Source organism: Colius striatus, chromosome 10 (assembly GCF_028858725.1).
Source record: "Colius striatus isolate bColStr4 chromosome 10, bColStr4.1.hap1, whole genome shotgun sequence".
Taxonomy (NCBI): domain Eukaryota; kingdom Metazoa; phylum Chordata; class Aves; order Coliiformes; family Coliidae; genus Colius; species Colius striatus.
Window position 1 is genome coordinate 26,641,454 of NC_084768.1, and position 13,527 is coordinate 26,654,980.

At 36.8% G+C, this 13,527-nt stretch overlaps 1 protein-coding gene across 2 annotated transcripts in view; it reads left to right on the plus strand.

Moving 5' to 3' along the window:
• Positions 1 to 13,527, plus strand: part of FAF1 (Fas associated factor 1) — a 163,034-nt gene that overhangs the window by 32,400 nt on the left and 117,107 nt on the right. For both annotated transcript variants that reach the window (XM_062003980.1, XM_062003981.1), the window contains exons 3-6: positions 1,391 to 1,437; positions 4,428 to 4,636; positions 7,895 to 7,986; positions 8,339 to 8,427. In XM_062003980.1, the coding sequence (XP_061859964.1) occupies positions 1,391 to 1,437; positions 4,428 to 4,636; positions 7,895 to 7,986; positions 8,339 to 8,427 (437 nt within the window). The remainder of the gene's footprint in view (positions 1 to 1,390; positions 1,438 to 4,427; positions 4,637 to 7,894; positions 7,987 to 8,338; positions 8,428 to 13,527) is intronic.

Here is a 13,527-nt window from a genome sequence, read left to right on the forward strand (position 1 = left end):
CTTTCACTGCCCCTCAAATCTGAAAAATCCTAGCAATGAGATGATTGAAAGCCATTTTTTTCCCCTTATCCTGTCTTGCATATGATTTTAAAGTGTATACAGACCTCTATAGCATCTGTTCTATAGTGTTGTTTTGAACTTGCAACTGGGATATATTTGGCTGTTTTAAAAAGAATGCATTTTAATATGAGAGAGAATTCATTAGGCTGTTTTTATAGAAAATAACACTGATTTCAAATAAGACCAAATCTGAATACAGCTTGCCAAGTTTGTGCTTATCCCACACTAAGTAGTATTTTGTTTATTCTGCTGATCTGGACAGCAAGGGATGATGTTTAACCACATGAACCTTACTTTAAAAGTACTTCATTTTATACCTGAAGATTGTTTGAATTTTGGGAGTAGTCATGTCTGATTCCTTGGCATGTGAGGTCTCTCTTAAAAGGCTGGATGGTATTTGTATGTGTGAGCTAGAACCAGTCTGTCTGGAAGGTGTAGGTGTGATGGAAATGTGTATTCTGTTGAGTAGCTGACAACTTCAGCATTTTGTGAACACATCAGGCTTGCAGTATGCAGTGTCTGTAGAGCTGTTCAGGTTTAGACATTTGTGCAGGTCTGTTAGTTCTGAGGAACATGTATGTGCTGTTGTCTTGACTGTTTTATCTGTGAACAGTTAACTCCATTTGAAAGCAGTATGTTCATTTTATGTATGTGCCAAGTGTACAAAGTGTTAGATCTACTAAGCATGGGCCACGCAAGATTATTCCCTCTTGTTCTACCTGGGAAATCCATCCGATGCATAATGGAGTCTGGGATTCAATTCATCCTAGAGAAGAGGAGGCTGAAAGGAGATATGATTGCTCTCTACAACTACCTGAAGAAAAGCTGTAGTGAGATGGGGGTCAATCTCTTCTCTCCAATAATGAGTAACAGAACATGGGGAAATAGATTTAAGTTGTTCCAGGGGAGGTTTAGGCTGGATGGTAGGAAGAAGTTTTTCACTGAAAGGGTTATTAAGCATCGGAACAGGCTGCCCAGGAGGTAGTGGAGTCACCATCCCTGGACATATTCAAAAGGCACATAGACGAGGTGCTGAGGGATATGGTTTAGTGATAGGTTTGGCAGTGTGAAGTGACTGGTTGGACTTGATCTTAAAGGTCTTTTCCAACCATAAGGATTCTATGATTCTGTTTGTTCTCACTTGAATATAGTTTTGATTTTATGCTGGTACTTTAAGGACAATGGTGTTTACCAAGAATATTCACTGAATGGAGAACGTTTGATGCCATATTTTAAAGCAAGGGAATCACTCTTTAAAACATATTACAGAAGTTCTAATTTATTTTTATTACTCTGTATGCTTGACTCAAAATTTATTTTCTCTTTTCAGGCAGCTATAAATGGTGTAATTCCACAAGAAAATGGCATTCTACAAAGGTAAGCACAGAAGACTGGAGTAGTACACACAGAGAATGAAGATGGGTAATAGTTACATTTTTTTGTTTCTGAACCCTAAGAAGACAACGTAATTTTCATTTTAAAGCAGTTTGAGTCCCAAATTGTGTTCTTGGCAAAGCTGATTTAATGTTCATTTTTTCCCATACTGATGGAGGACCAGCTGAAACACTATTTAAATTAGTTCATTTTGTGTTAAATGCATTGGTTATTGGGTTATTCTGTGTAGGGCTGTCTCTTGAAGTCTTGGTATGCTTGCTTGGAATTGGATGTCAGGACTTTTAATTTTCCTTTGGTTGCTTTTTTTTGGTTGGATTTGGGTGTTTTGGTTTTGTTTGTTTTCACAGAGATCTGTGGATTTGCTTTGCAAATTTTTGTATGTTTCAGACTAAGTATTTTTTTTTTATATGCATTTTTAAAGATATTGATATTCCATGCTTTGTCTCCAGACAAAAGTGTTTATATTTTTATACATTTTGATTTTTAAAAATTAATTACAGGCAGGAGATACTATGTTTAGACAAAGTAAGGTTACTCCCTTCTAAAAGTAGCTTTACTGATTTTCTTTCAACTTCTGAATTAAATTTTGGCTTGTAGATTCATGTCTGGATATCTTGAAGTCACTGAAGCATGAGCTCTGAAGTGCTGATGAAGCAATGGAAAGCAGCAGAACAGGAATTGAGCTGCTTGAGAGAGACACTAAAATAGTGTTTAAAATTTTGTTTAGAAAAATACTTACTGTACTTTTAAAAAAGTTTAATGATGAAGAAAGATACATAATGTAGGTAAAGTGGTGTTTTGGCATCTGTGTCAATACTTGCTAAGTTTGTCATTAGAGTCAGTTTTTGGTTCAGGATAAAACCTTATTTGCTCAGTAAAGTTACTAGATGTTTATTGACCTTAATACCTACCTAGTGTATTTGAGATCAAGTCTGAGTTGTGTTGAGCACTCTTTCTACTTATATTGATGAGTCCTGACCTCAAAGCATTTATATTAAAGGTACCAGAATGTTTGGAACCATTTGGTGAGGGAGAAGATGCTAGGGGCTAGTTACACTTGACCTGGATAATAAGCTGGCCCAGTGTCCAGTTACAGGCTTCTTCCACACTAATGTATTCATCTTTAGAAATTATTAGATTGTCAAATATGTCTCAAATGTTGTGGTTTTGATTTTTTTTTCTTCCAATGGAAGTGGTTTAAAAGGAGGTGTAGGAGACTTAGAAGGCTAGTTCCTAGTGGTTTTCAGATGAGGCTTTTTGTTTTACTGATATGAGAATTTTTGTGTTCCGTTAGATGTTGCCAGTCAATTATGTAGGATACCTTTTGAGGTGGAATAAAATAGAATTAATACAACTGGACTTAAACTAAATGAATTTATTGAAGGGGGAAAAAACCCCCATTTTGTTCTGTACTTCAGTTGTAGTGTTTAAAACAATGAATAAAAAAGAAATCCAGTCCTGGGTATCAGGATATTCATTGCTTCTTGGCTTTATTAAGGAAGTGATTCGTATTTGGCCATCAGATTTGAGACAGTGACACATCACTTGGTATTTATACTTTTTTAAATTCTGAAAATAAGACTGTTTCCTGTGCTCTTCAGACCTTTGAAATGGATCTTTGACTTTTGGGTGTGGATCTTTCAGTAGGGGTCTTTGTGGCTGGAAATCCGTGTTTCTGAACTTGGTGATACAAAAGATAAAGGAGCCTCTTGTTTTATAAGCATGCCATGTTTTTACTTTTCAAATGTGGAAGGCACAGTGATGGAATTTGCAATAGCTATGTATAATTTCTGCACTTCTGTGACATGCATGCCAACTATGTTTATGCTTTTAAAGTTCAGGCCTCCTCTTGATGACAGGTCTGCCTTGCTATAAGAAGCATTTCCATTGAGAGGTCTTGTGGTATCTTCCAAGAAGAGCAGAATGCATTTTTCAAATGAGTCCTGTTTAAGAATGGAAATGAGACAACTTATATCTCACCATTTCCTTCTTAAGGAGGCTTCTGTTCTTTCAGTGTGTAGCTTGCATCCTCCATCATGATATCCTGCAATTGCCCAGGACAGATAATCTTCCAGATAAGAACATCTGCAAAGCAAAACTCTAGGCTTGTCCTATGAAGTTTCTTGCCTTCCAGATTTAATTTCTGTATATCATAAGGGATTTTTGACCTGGAATAATGTTCCTGAAGTTTCCTATTTTGTTACCTTTGTTTTAATCCCAGTTACATGCTTCTTGTTGAGAGACTCACTGAAGATGGAAGTGCTTATGGGTAGTGAGAGTTTCCCAGTTTATTCTGACCTATAATACTGTATGTATCCTTGAGTCCGATATGGAGACATCCTTATATGAATGTCCAGGAAGCTTGAAATAGTTTGAACTTAAAGGCAACCTAATTTAGCATTGCATTACTGTTGTACTTCTAGGGTATTTTTTTGCAATATATACCTCATTATTTTATTTACCTTAAGTATGTAACTATTTTAATATCTGACTTGTTTTCCATGACTTTGGTATATAAATACTAGTCCATGTGTAGTATTTTAAGCTTTATTTCTTTTTTTAATTTCCTTTTCATACTATCCCAATGATGTAAAAAGCTGGCTGTTGCCATGGGGCCAATTCTTATATGGTCATGTCACTCATGGAACAGGAAATATTCCTCCTTTTCAAGATAATTCTGATATTAATTACATAGTGAACTTTAGACTAGAATAATGACTTAATACTTGTTTGTCATCTAAGCTGTTCTCCTATAGCACTTCTGAGTCACTGAAATATTAATATTGATGATATGGAAGTTATTTTGTCATTATTAATAAAACAGTGCTTTCAGATATGGCAGTGTAATTTATTCAAGAGATGTGTGCTGTGGACCACAGTAAGTTAATAATAATGGGTATTTTGTTTTGATAACTTTTGTTTAAACATATCAAGCTGTTCTGTTTAAACCTTCTTATCTGTGTACCTTTCAGTGAGTATGGTGGAGAGACTTTACATGGACCAGCGTATGGCCCCACAAGTCATTCTACAGCAGCTGCTTCTACTCCTTCCTCATCCTCAGCGTTTCACCACGTAGTGCCATCTAGACAAATAGTGGAAAGACAGCCTCGAATGCTTGACTTCAGGGTTGAGTACAGAGACAGAAATGTGGATGTAGTACTTGAAGACAGCTCCACAGTTGGTAAGTATTTGTAGAAATGAAATGAAATGAAAACTGTGTGGTAAGTTTGTTAAAACAAAACCAAAAAAGACCTGACCCTAAAAATCCAAATCTTAAAAAACCCCAAAAAACACAAAGCAAAATGAAACCTCTCAATCAAGAAAAAAATCCCCCACAAAATGCAGCCTCCACAACTACCAGCCATTTTCAGATGTCTCTGCAGCTTTAAAAAAGCAAAATTTCACTAATCCATTGGAAAGGTTAGTGTTCTATCAAATATTTATTTTAAAATCTACTTTTCTTACGAACTTGCTTCAGAAACAAAGTGGAGATTACTGATTAAATTGAGACGTGAAAATGTAATTTGGTGTAGGATTAGTGTAGATGCAGTCTGCTAATAAGCAGATGATCTTGGCATTTCCTTTTCAGATCTATATGGCGTCTCTTTCTGTACAGGATTAGTGACAAGATTTAGAGGAATTCGGTGAGAAGAGCATCATTACGTTATTCTCTTAAATTTTTAACTCTTTATGCAAATTAGGTTTTCTTTTATCAGTTTTATTGTCTCTATCCTAAAACTGATGCATTTTATAACATTATGTTAGAAAGATACTGTTGTTAGTATTGCAGAGCATGTTATTTTTTTATTCCCCAAACTGTGAGTTAATTTACTTTTGCTAAGGAGGGAGAGTATTTAAAAAAACACTTTTAGTCGAAACTCTACATAGATGAAAATAAGGAACTACATTAAGAAATAGTTGATGGAAACAGTTCTCACTGCTGCAGTTTTACATCTGTGATGAAATTCTGAAATGGAAACTTTTGGTCTTCCTCTTGGTAGCATTCGATTTGGTATTGGCTGGTGCCACCTCGTGGTGATTGGTTTGAATTCTTTATTAGTGTTGCATGTTTTCCATTGCACTGAGTTGCATCTATTCAAAGCAGATATAAAAGTCTGATCAAATCAGATTTTTTTTATTAACTTCTTTCACATATAAATGACCAAACTCTAAGGCAGAAAGCAGTCAGTGTAGAACTTTCGTCTGTATCTAGGCATATAGAGATTGAGGACAGTCTTATGTTTGAAGTCCTGAGAGAAGTGAGCAAGGCAAAAAGTAAAATTTCATTCATGGACTTCGGGAAAGAAGATTTTTGTCTTTTTCAGGGATCTGATTGACAAGATCCCATGAGAGACTGCCCTGGAGGGCAAAGAGGGCCAAGAGAGCTGGTTTATTTTCAAGTACAACCTCTGTACAAAGCACAAGAACACTTCCTTCCAACATACAGAAAGAGGAGAAAGCACGGCAGAAGACCAGCACAGAAGAACAAAGAATTTCTGATTAAGCTAAATGCAAAAAAAAGAAATAAACAGAAGGTCAAAGGGAGTGATGAGCTACCTAGGAGGAATACAGAAATTTTGCCAGAGAATACAGGTTTGGTGTTAGGAAGACCAAAGCTCAGGTGGAGCTGAAACCACTGGGAAATTAGAAGGGCTTCTCTGAGTATTTGAGCATGAAAATGAGGACTAGGGAAAATGCGAGCCTACTGTTCAACTGTGGTTGCTGAACTTGTTTGGTGGGAAGATTATGGAGAAAGTCGTTCTGGAAGCCCTTTTTGAGCACAGGAAAAGAAGGCAATTTAGAACATTCAGCATGGATTTGCAAAGGAAAAATTGTGCCTAATCAATGTTGTTTGCCTTTTATGATTTGATGACTGTCTCTGTGGACAAGAGTAGAATGGTGGATGCCACTTTAGTAAGGCCTTTGATATACTCTGCTGTAGTATTCTTATATTGCTAATATAAAGACTGGATAAGTGGACTGATAGGGTAAGTAGATAATTGCCTGGACTGCTGGGCTCAAGGTCTGACTGTTGATGTTACTAGTTAAGGATGTCTCTCAAGGGTTGATCCTGAGGCCAGTGTCGCTTTATGTCTTTATTAAAAACCTGGTTGTTAAAAGTGAGTACTTCTGGGAAATTCACAAAGAATACCAGATCAGAGAAAGTGACAGATATCCTAGAGGGCAAGGCTGCCATTTAGAGGGCCCTGGACAGCCTGGAGAAATGAGCTGATAGCAGCCTCAGGAAGTTCAAAGAAAGCAACGCTGACATCCTGCATCTGGAGTAGGATAACTCCATGTTATCCCATCTGAAAACTGGCTGATGGCAGACAGGCTAGAAAGCAACTTTATAAAAAAAGGATTTAGGGATGCATCAGCAGCGTACCCTTTCAATGAAGGCCAGCCACATTCTAGTCTGTGTTAGCGAGAGTATAGCCAATGGATCCAGGGAAATAAATTTCCCTTTCTGTTCAGCATTGCATCTGGAGCACTGCATCCAGTTTTGAGGTCTCCACTACAAGAAAGACGTGGACATTCTGTAGTGAGGCCAGCAAGATAGTTTGGACTGGAGCACATGGCAACATAGGGGCAGAGACGTAAAGAACTGGATTTGTTCAGCCTGAGGAAGAGAACGGAAGAGATAGAGACTTTACCTCTGTCTACAACTACCTGCTGGGAGGACTCAGAGAAGATGGAGCCAGACTCTTCTTGGAGGTGCACAGTAATAAAATGAGAAGCAATGGACACAATTTGCAACATCAAAAATTCTCATTAGATATAACGATCTTTTTTTGTTTTCCAATTGTGAGAGTGGTGAAGTACTGTCAAAATTATGTTCTTACAGGTGTTGAAGAGTCAGCTGAACAAATCCTTGACTAAACTGGTTTAATTAGGTTTCTGAGCTGGACTTGGGCAAGATGAGCTCCTGAGGTATCTTTCATCCTGAATGATTTTAGGACTGTGATAACTGCAGGGAGAGGAGAGTACTGAATCATGCAAAATATTGAAAAAGCTGTCAGAGCAGTCAAATTGTATGAACACTCTAATTCCTTAGGTCAAGACCATTGATAATGGAATTGGGTATAAAAAATACATACCCTCGTTAATGCTGTCCATTGCTCCAGATAACCTGCCTCTGCGAATGTGTCCAGCATACACAGTGTAGGGCTATTCAAATAAACGTCCAAATCATCAAATCCTCATGGTGTGATTCTCCAATCATTCATGCTTTATGTGATTTTTTTTTTTTTTAAATATTATTTTTTTTAACTTCATTTGTCTTTTACTGTTTGAAGTGAATGTTACGAGGGTAACTAGACTAAAAATGGTTTTCATAGTACCTTTGTTTTGTTGCACTTGTTTTTGAAATGTAACTTGGTACTATTTGAAATAAAGCAGTAACTGTGTATTTCATGTGTTTTCTTTGTTTTCTCTTTAGGAGATATCAAACATATTCTAGAAAATGAACTTCAGATTCCTGCATCTAAAATGCTGTTAAAGGGGTGGAAGACTGGAGATGTAGATGATAGTGTAAGTTTTCAACTATGCTTTCAGTTAACTGAACTCAGAGTTTCAAACTTGGCATCTGTGGCTAGGGATTATGATGGAAGAACTGTGAGTTTCAAACAATGTTAGATGTTTCAGGTGGCATACAAAGGACTCTTAAACTAAAACAATGCAAAAAACCCCAAGACAAATGACCTCAGGTTGTGTTGCTTTTGTGTGTAACATGGTCTATAAAAAGAATGTTATGAGCTAGCAGTAAGTATAGCCTGAAACAAAATGTTTGGTGACATTGTAAATAAGTGTCAATAATCAAAAGAAATAAAATACGTCGGAATTGGTGAATATTTTGCACTTACAATTATTTTTCTTCCCTCAGACTGTTTTAAAAACTCTACACTTGCCAAAAAACAATAGTCTTTATGTTCTAACACCTGACCTGCCTCCTCCTTCTTCAAGTCATTCTGGGTAAGTCTTTCTGCAATAAATTCTACTTGTATGATTTGAGTTTGTATGGTTTTGGTGAAGCAACATGTATCCGTGCAGAAGTCTGCGATCAGTACATACAACACATTTTCACTGCTGTAGTAAGTGTTGGGATGAACTACCTCAGCACCTCATTGTTGAAAAGAGGTACTGCATTGGTGGCAGTACTTGCATACATGCAGAATTGTACATCTCCTACATGCAGTGACTTAAAAATCTAGCCCCTGAGGAAATGAGAGGTGAACTTTCATAAGGTACTGCGTTATGTTGTTTCATTTAATGTGAAATTGTATGAATCACTGTCAGCAGATCAGAATATTATTTCTGAAATGTTTGCTACATGATTTCATCTTACCTTCTTAGACTTTTAAAACATATGTAGGTAGACTTTGAATAATTAACTTCCTCTAACCGAGCAGCGTATCTTTTATTATTGATTTGAATACTCAAGTATGAACAGTGAGCGTTCATATGGCAGTGAATATTGTTAAAGGACTGAAAGTGAAACGTGATTGTGTAGAAGATGGAACCTGTACTGTTAATGAAGTAATTCGTGGTTCCTTTCCTTGGGCTTGTGTTCTTTGCCCAGGGCAGGCTCTGTGGGCCTTGCTTTAGCAGGAAGATGTGGGTTTGAGTCGGCAGCCGCTAGAGGGCGGGAGAGCCGCGCTGCTCCGGCCGGCGCGCGGCAGGGCAGGCAGCGGTCGGGCGCGGCGGTTAGGGCAGAGTCCCCTCAGGGGTTTGGGCCCTCGGGGTCGAGAGGAGGAGGGTGTTCCGCAAATGCGGTTTTAGAGGAGAACGTTCTACAAGTGCAGTCATATTCCTGGTGAAGGAAACTCTTTGACAGTCAATAGAAAGAAATAACTGGTTTCCTAATGACTAAACGTACTTCACGTATTACTAAAAGGGAAGTAAGCGTGTAGCTATGTAGTCTGTAGAGGAAGTAGGAGAACTTGATGATGATGATGATGATAATAATAATAGAGAACCATTTAGAGAGGGAATAGCAGCACTGGAAAGAAGAGAAGCAGAATGGTGGTGGTCTGTGAACTGCGTGTGCTCCTTAGGTGCGAACAGGAGCTGGAGTTTTATATGAGAACAGTAAACTATTATAGTTAAGCAGCTAATTGAAGGGCACTGAAAATACTGTGGAGAAATACTGTAGATACTCATTGTTTGTGTCTTTAAAATAAATTTCCAGCTTCAAAACTTTCTGCCCAGGTATCACTGTATATTGCAATTTGAATGTCTTTGATTCTGCACGGAAACTGACGTCTGAAGAATGCTGTTTACTGCAACTCCAATAAAAGATGTAACAAGAAACTGTTTAAAAACACTTCTTAGTTTTTAAAAAAATTGGATTAATAATTTAAAAGAACTTTCCCTGCTAGTAAAATCAAAGTAGTTATTACCTTTATAGTTTATACTTGTTTCATAGTGGAGATTAGTTCTGGATATTTTTAAGATAAAGTTGGTAGCTTTGGGATACCAAACGATGATTAATTAGTGGCTATTTAAACAAGGATAATTTGAAGGCTAGATCATCTGCCTGAAGTCATAAATTCTAGATGAAAGGGGAGGCTTGCCTCCAATTAAAGCATCAATGCAGATCAAAACACATCTAATTGAAGCAATGTACCAAACCCAGTTACACTGTTTACTGCCTACTGTTAGGTCAGTTATTATTCAGATTAGTTTGTTACCCACAATTTTTAAAAACCACCATGCTCACATCTATTATTAATGGATGTTAAGGAACTTTGCCTCTCACTTTGTGAGTTCATTTGCCGTTTTCTTCAAATGTCTTCTGTTTTGAACTAGAAATAAATACTGGTAATTTGAGTAGCTCAGAAAAGAGATATTTGAAAAGCCTGAGGTTTCAGTACGTGATATTTTATGTGTATGCTCTTAAAAGGAGCGATCTGATCACAGGTCTATAAACTTCAGCTTGTGCCCGTTCGTGACGCTGAGGGCGAACAGTGTCTGAAATATCCTTTTCAAATGCATTGGTATATAGACATTGAAGTTTATTGTGACACACTGAATGGACTTAACCCAGAACTGACTTAAAACTAGCATGTAAATGTAATGGCAAAGTGATTCTTCAGTTTAAACAAGCAAAAATCTCCTAGGGTATCTTTGCTAGTCAGTGGCATATCTAAAGCTTTTACAGGTAATAGAAACCCAGTGAATTACTGCTGGATGCTGGTAAATTGAGGTGTAAAGATGAAATTTAAATGTCAAATACCACCTGTAAGGTTACATGCCCTGCTTCCACAATTTCAGTTGACAAAGCCATGCTTATCCATGCATAATATCCAGAGCAATAACAACATACGTAATTAAGCCTTATTTCTAGTGAATTCCTGCCTCATCCCAGTGGCTGCAGTAACTCAGCTCTCTTCCTCTATGCTTCCAATGATCTAACCTACCTCTGACACTACCTTCAGTTCTTCTTGTGTATTTTGTAGCACCTATGCCATTTGTTTTTTCCCCATGCACAGTCAGTCAGCTTTCCCTGCCTCTCTGCTCCATCTGGTAGCCAAGTAAAATTGAAAGGAAGGAGACATCACATGGTGTAGGTCATTCTGTAATCACCGGATAGCAGTTGACTGGATAAAATGCTATGCGTGTACTGCAGCCTTTTACTAAGCTGGGTAGTACTTTGGGTCCCCTTCCTCTACTCAGCTGTTTCTTTACACTCAGTCTTTGAGACTTTGATAATGCTGTCAGACCTCCTTGAAACTAGTCAATATGTTCAAGAGTTATCAGATAGTAAAGATGGGCGAGAAAAACATGATTTTCTTTGTAAATCAGCCTTAAAAATAACGGTGCCAAAAATGTCTATCACTTAATTGTCCAAGTGTAGGAGAGATCCCTCACAGTGGCATTGTCAGGCTCTTCACTTCTTCAGAGTTACTTTCCTTCCCTTTGTTGCCTTTGAGTGCTTCTTGAAAGCCAGCAATACTCAGTTCTTAGGCAAAAGGTTTTGGAGAATGCAATAGAGGGAAGCATCAAAAGCTCATCTTGATAGTTTCTCCTTTCTATCTGGCATGTTCTGGGAGACACTTTTTCTCATTTTTTTTCAGTTGTCACTTTAATAGGTATCATACATTTTATATTTATACTTTTTTTGCTAAATAGCTGGAAGACTTAGATACACTGTTATACCTGATGAATCATTGGAAGGTTCAAAACAGTTAAAAACTATTTGACCATAGATGCATACCTTGATGGTTATTACAAATAATCTACTTTTGCTAAGCAATTGGAATTTATTTAAGGAACATAATCATCTGTGTGGATAGTAACAAAAAGCCTTATCTTTGACATAATGGGCCCATATATTGCTTAAGGCAGATGTGTTAGATTGTTACAGAGGAGTGGAGATTGTAGCATGGTGTCTTGTACGCTATCAACTGTAGCAGCGTGTTAATTAAGAACGATGTAACCTGCAACTCCAATTATTAGTATTGTCTGTTTAACTGGACAGGAGCAGTGCCTTGCTTTAGTTACTTTGAAAGCTTCAGTACGAATGGTAAGATTAATGTTTTATTTTCACATCTGCTCATGAGACAGTTTTAAAATCCTGAAGTTTAAAATGCAATAGAATGTAAACAAAAGGGCTTCTGCTCATTTACATGTTAGCCAGATTTGCTAACTGATTGCTGTTTGAACCTAATCTGCCACCTCCTGCTGCATTAGCTACAACAAACATTACATTTACATACTGATTTCTTATTTTGTTTTAATGTAAATAATCTGTAATTACAGTAAATTTGGACTTCTGTTGACATGAGCTTGTATAAATCTGTAAGTTTAAAATGGAAATGTTAATTACCTTGTGTCATACCTATTTATATAAAATTCAGAGATTTTTGGGGAAATCTCTGTGTAACTGAGAAATATATTGCCTAATGGGAAATACTGAATGTATTTCATAAAAACTTGCAGAACTGAAACGAAAAGGAACATTTGCTGGTCACTGATTAACGTTATACTTTCAGTTTCAAAGGGCAATTAAAAAAAAAGCTTAAAAACCAAAAAATACTGTTAAAAAGCAAAAAGAATACGTTGGAAATTAAAGCAGTAAGGCAGTCACTTAACAATAGATACAATCAATCTGTTATGTATTGTTACAGAACAACAGAAAAACAGTTAAAACTGGAAGGTCAGACTATAATAAATACTAATACCATCTTGCTTCAGCATTGAATAGACTGATTGAACAGTTGCTGTCCCCTAAGATCAGCAATATTTGCAGTTATACACTTTTTTTTCCCCAAAATATTGTTTCTATTCTTAATTTATTAGACTTGGGATTTGTAAATTGTGCTGTATTGGAATTTGTCTGATGTATCTAGTGAATAAACTCTTTCCATAATCTTAACTGAGCTTTGATATTTTGAGTTCAGTAAAAAGAAATAAAAATATTGCAACTTCAAATTTAAGTTTCCAAGAGGAGCAATTTTGTTTGCATATTGTAGAGTTTCAACTCCAGCTGAATTCTGGTCTTATCAGGGAGGTTTCTGTACATTGTGATAATGCTGATACCTAATGTTATATAGGCAATCCACGTGAAAGTCTCAACTGGTCCAAGCCCATCATTCTAGAACTATTCAGTGCAATGAATTTGCTCAGGTCTGGTTTTTTTTGTCTGTTTTTAGTTTCCTTTTTTGATGTAGACAGAATTCCTCTAATGGAAGTTTTGTGCCCCAAAATACCATCAAGTTCCTCTGCCTCCTGTGCTGAATGGTGAATGTATAATCATTCAGCTGAGGAAAAATAATGGCAGTATACAACCTATCAGCAAATGCTTTTGAAAGCCAGGGTTTACAATACAGGGGAAATAGTGTTGGTAAGAGTGGCTTACTTTAATTCTGTTTCTAGAATTTTATTTTCCCAATAATTAATTATCAGATTAATTACATTCTTTATTAATTAATTACATTCTGTTAGCAGTGATGGCAAGAAAAAAATCTCTCTTGACTTTAGTGGGACCTGGGGTTTGGCCTTGGTATTTTTTTGTGTGTATGTGTGAAGTCTCCCTTAAATACACTTGTTTCATACATTTGATCATAGCCT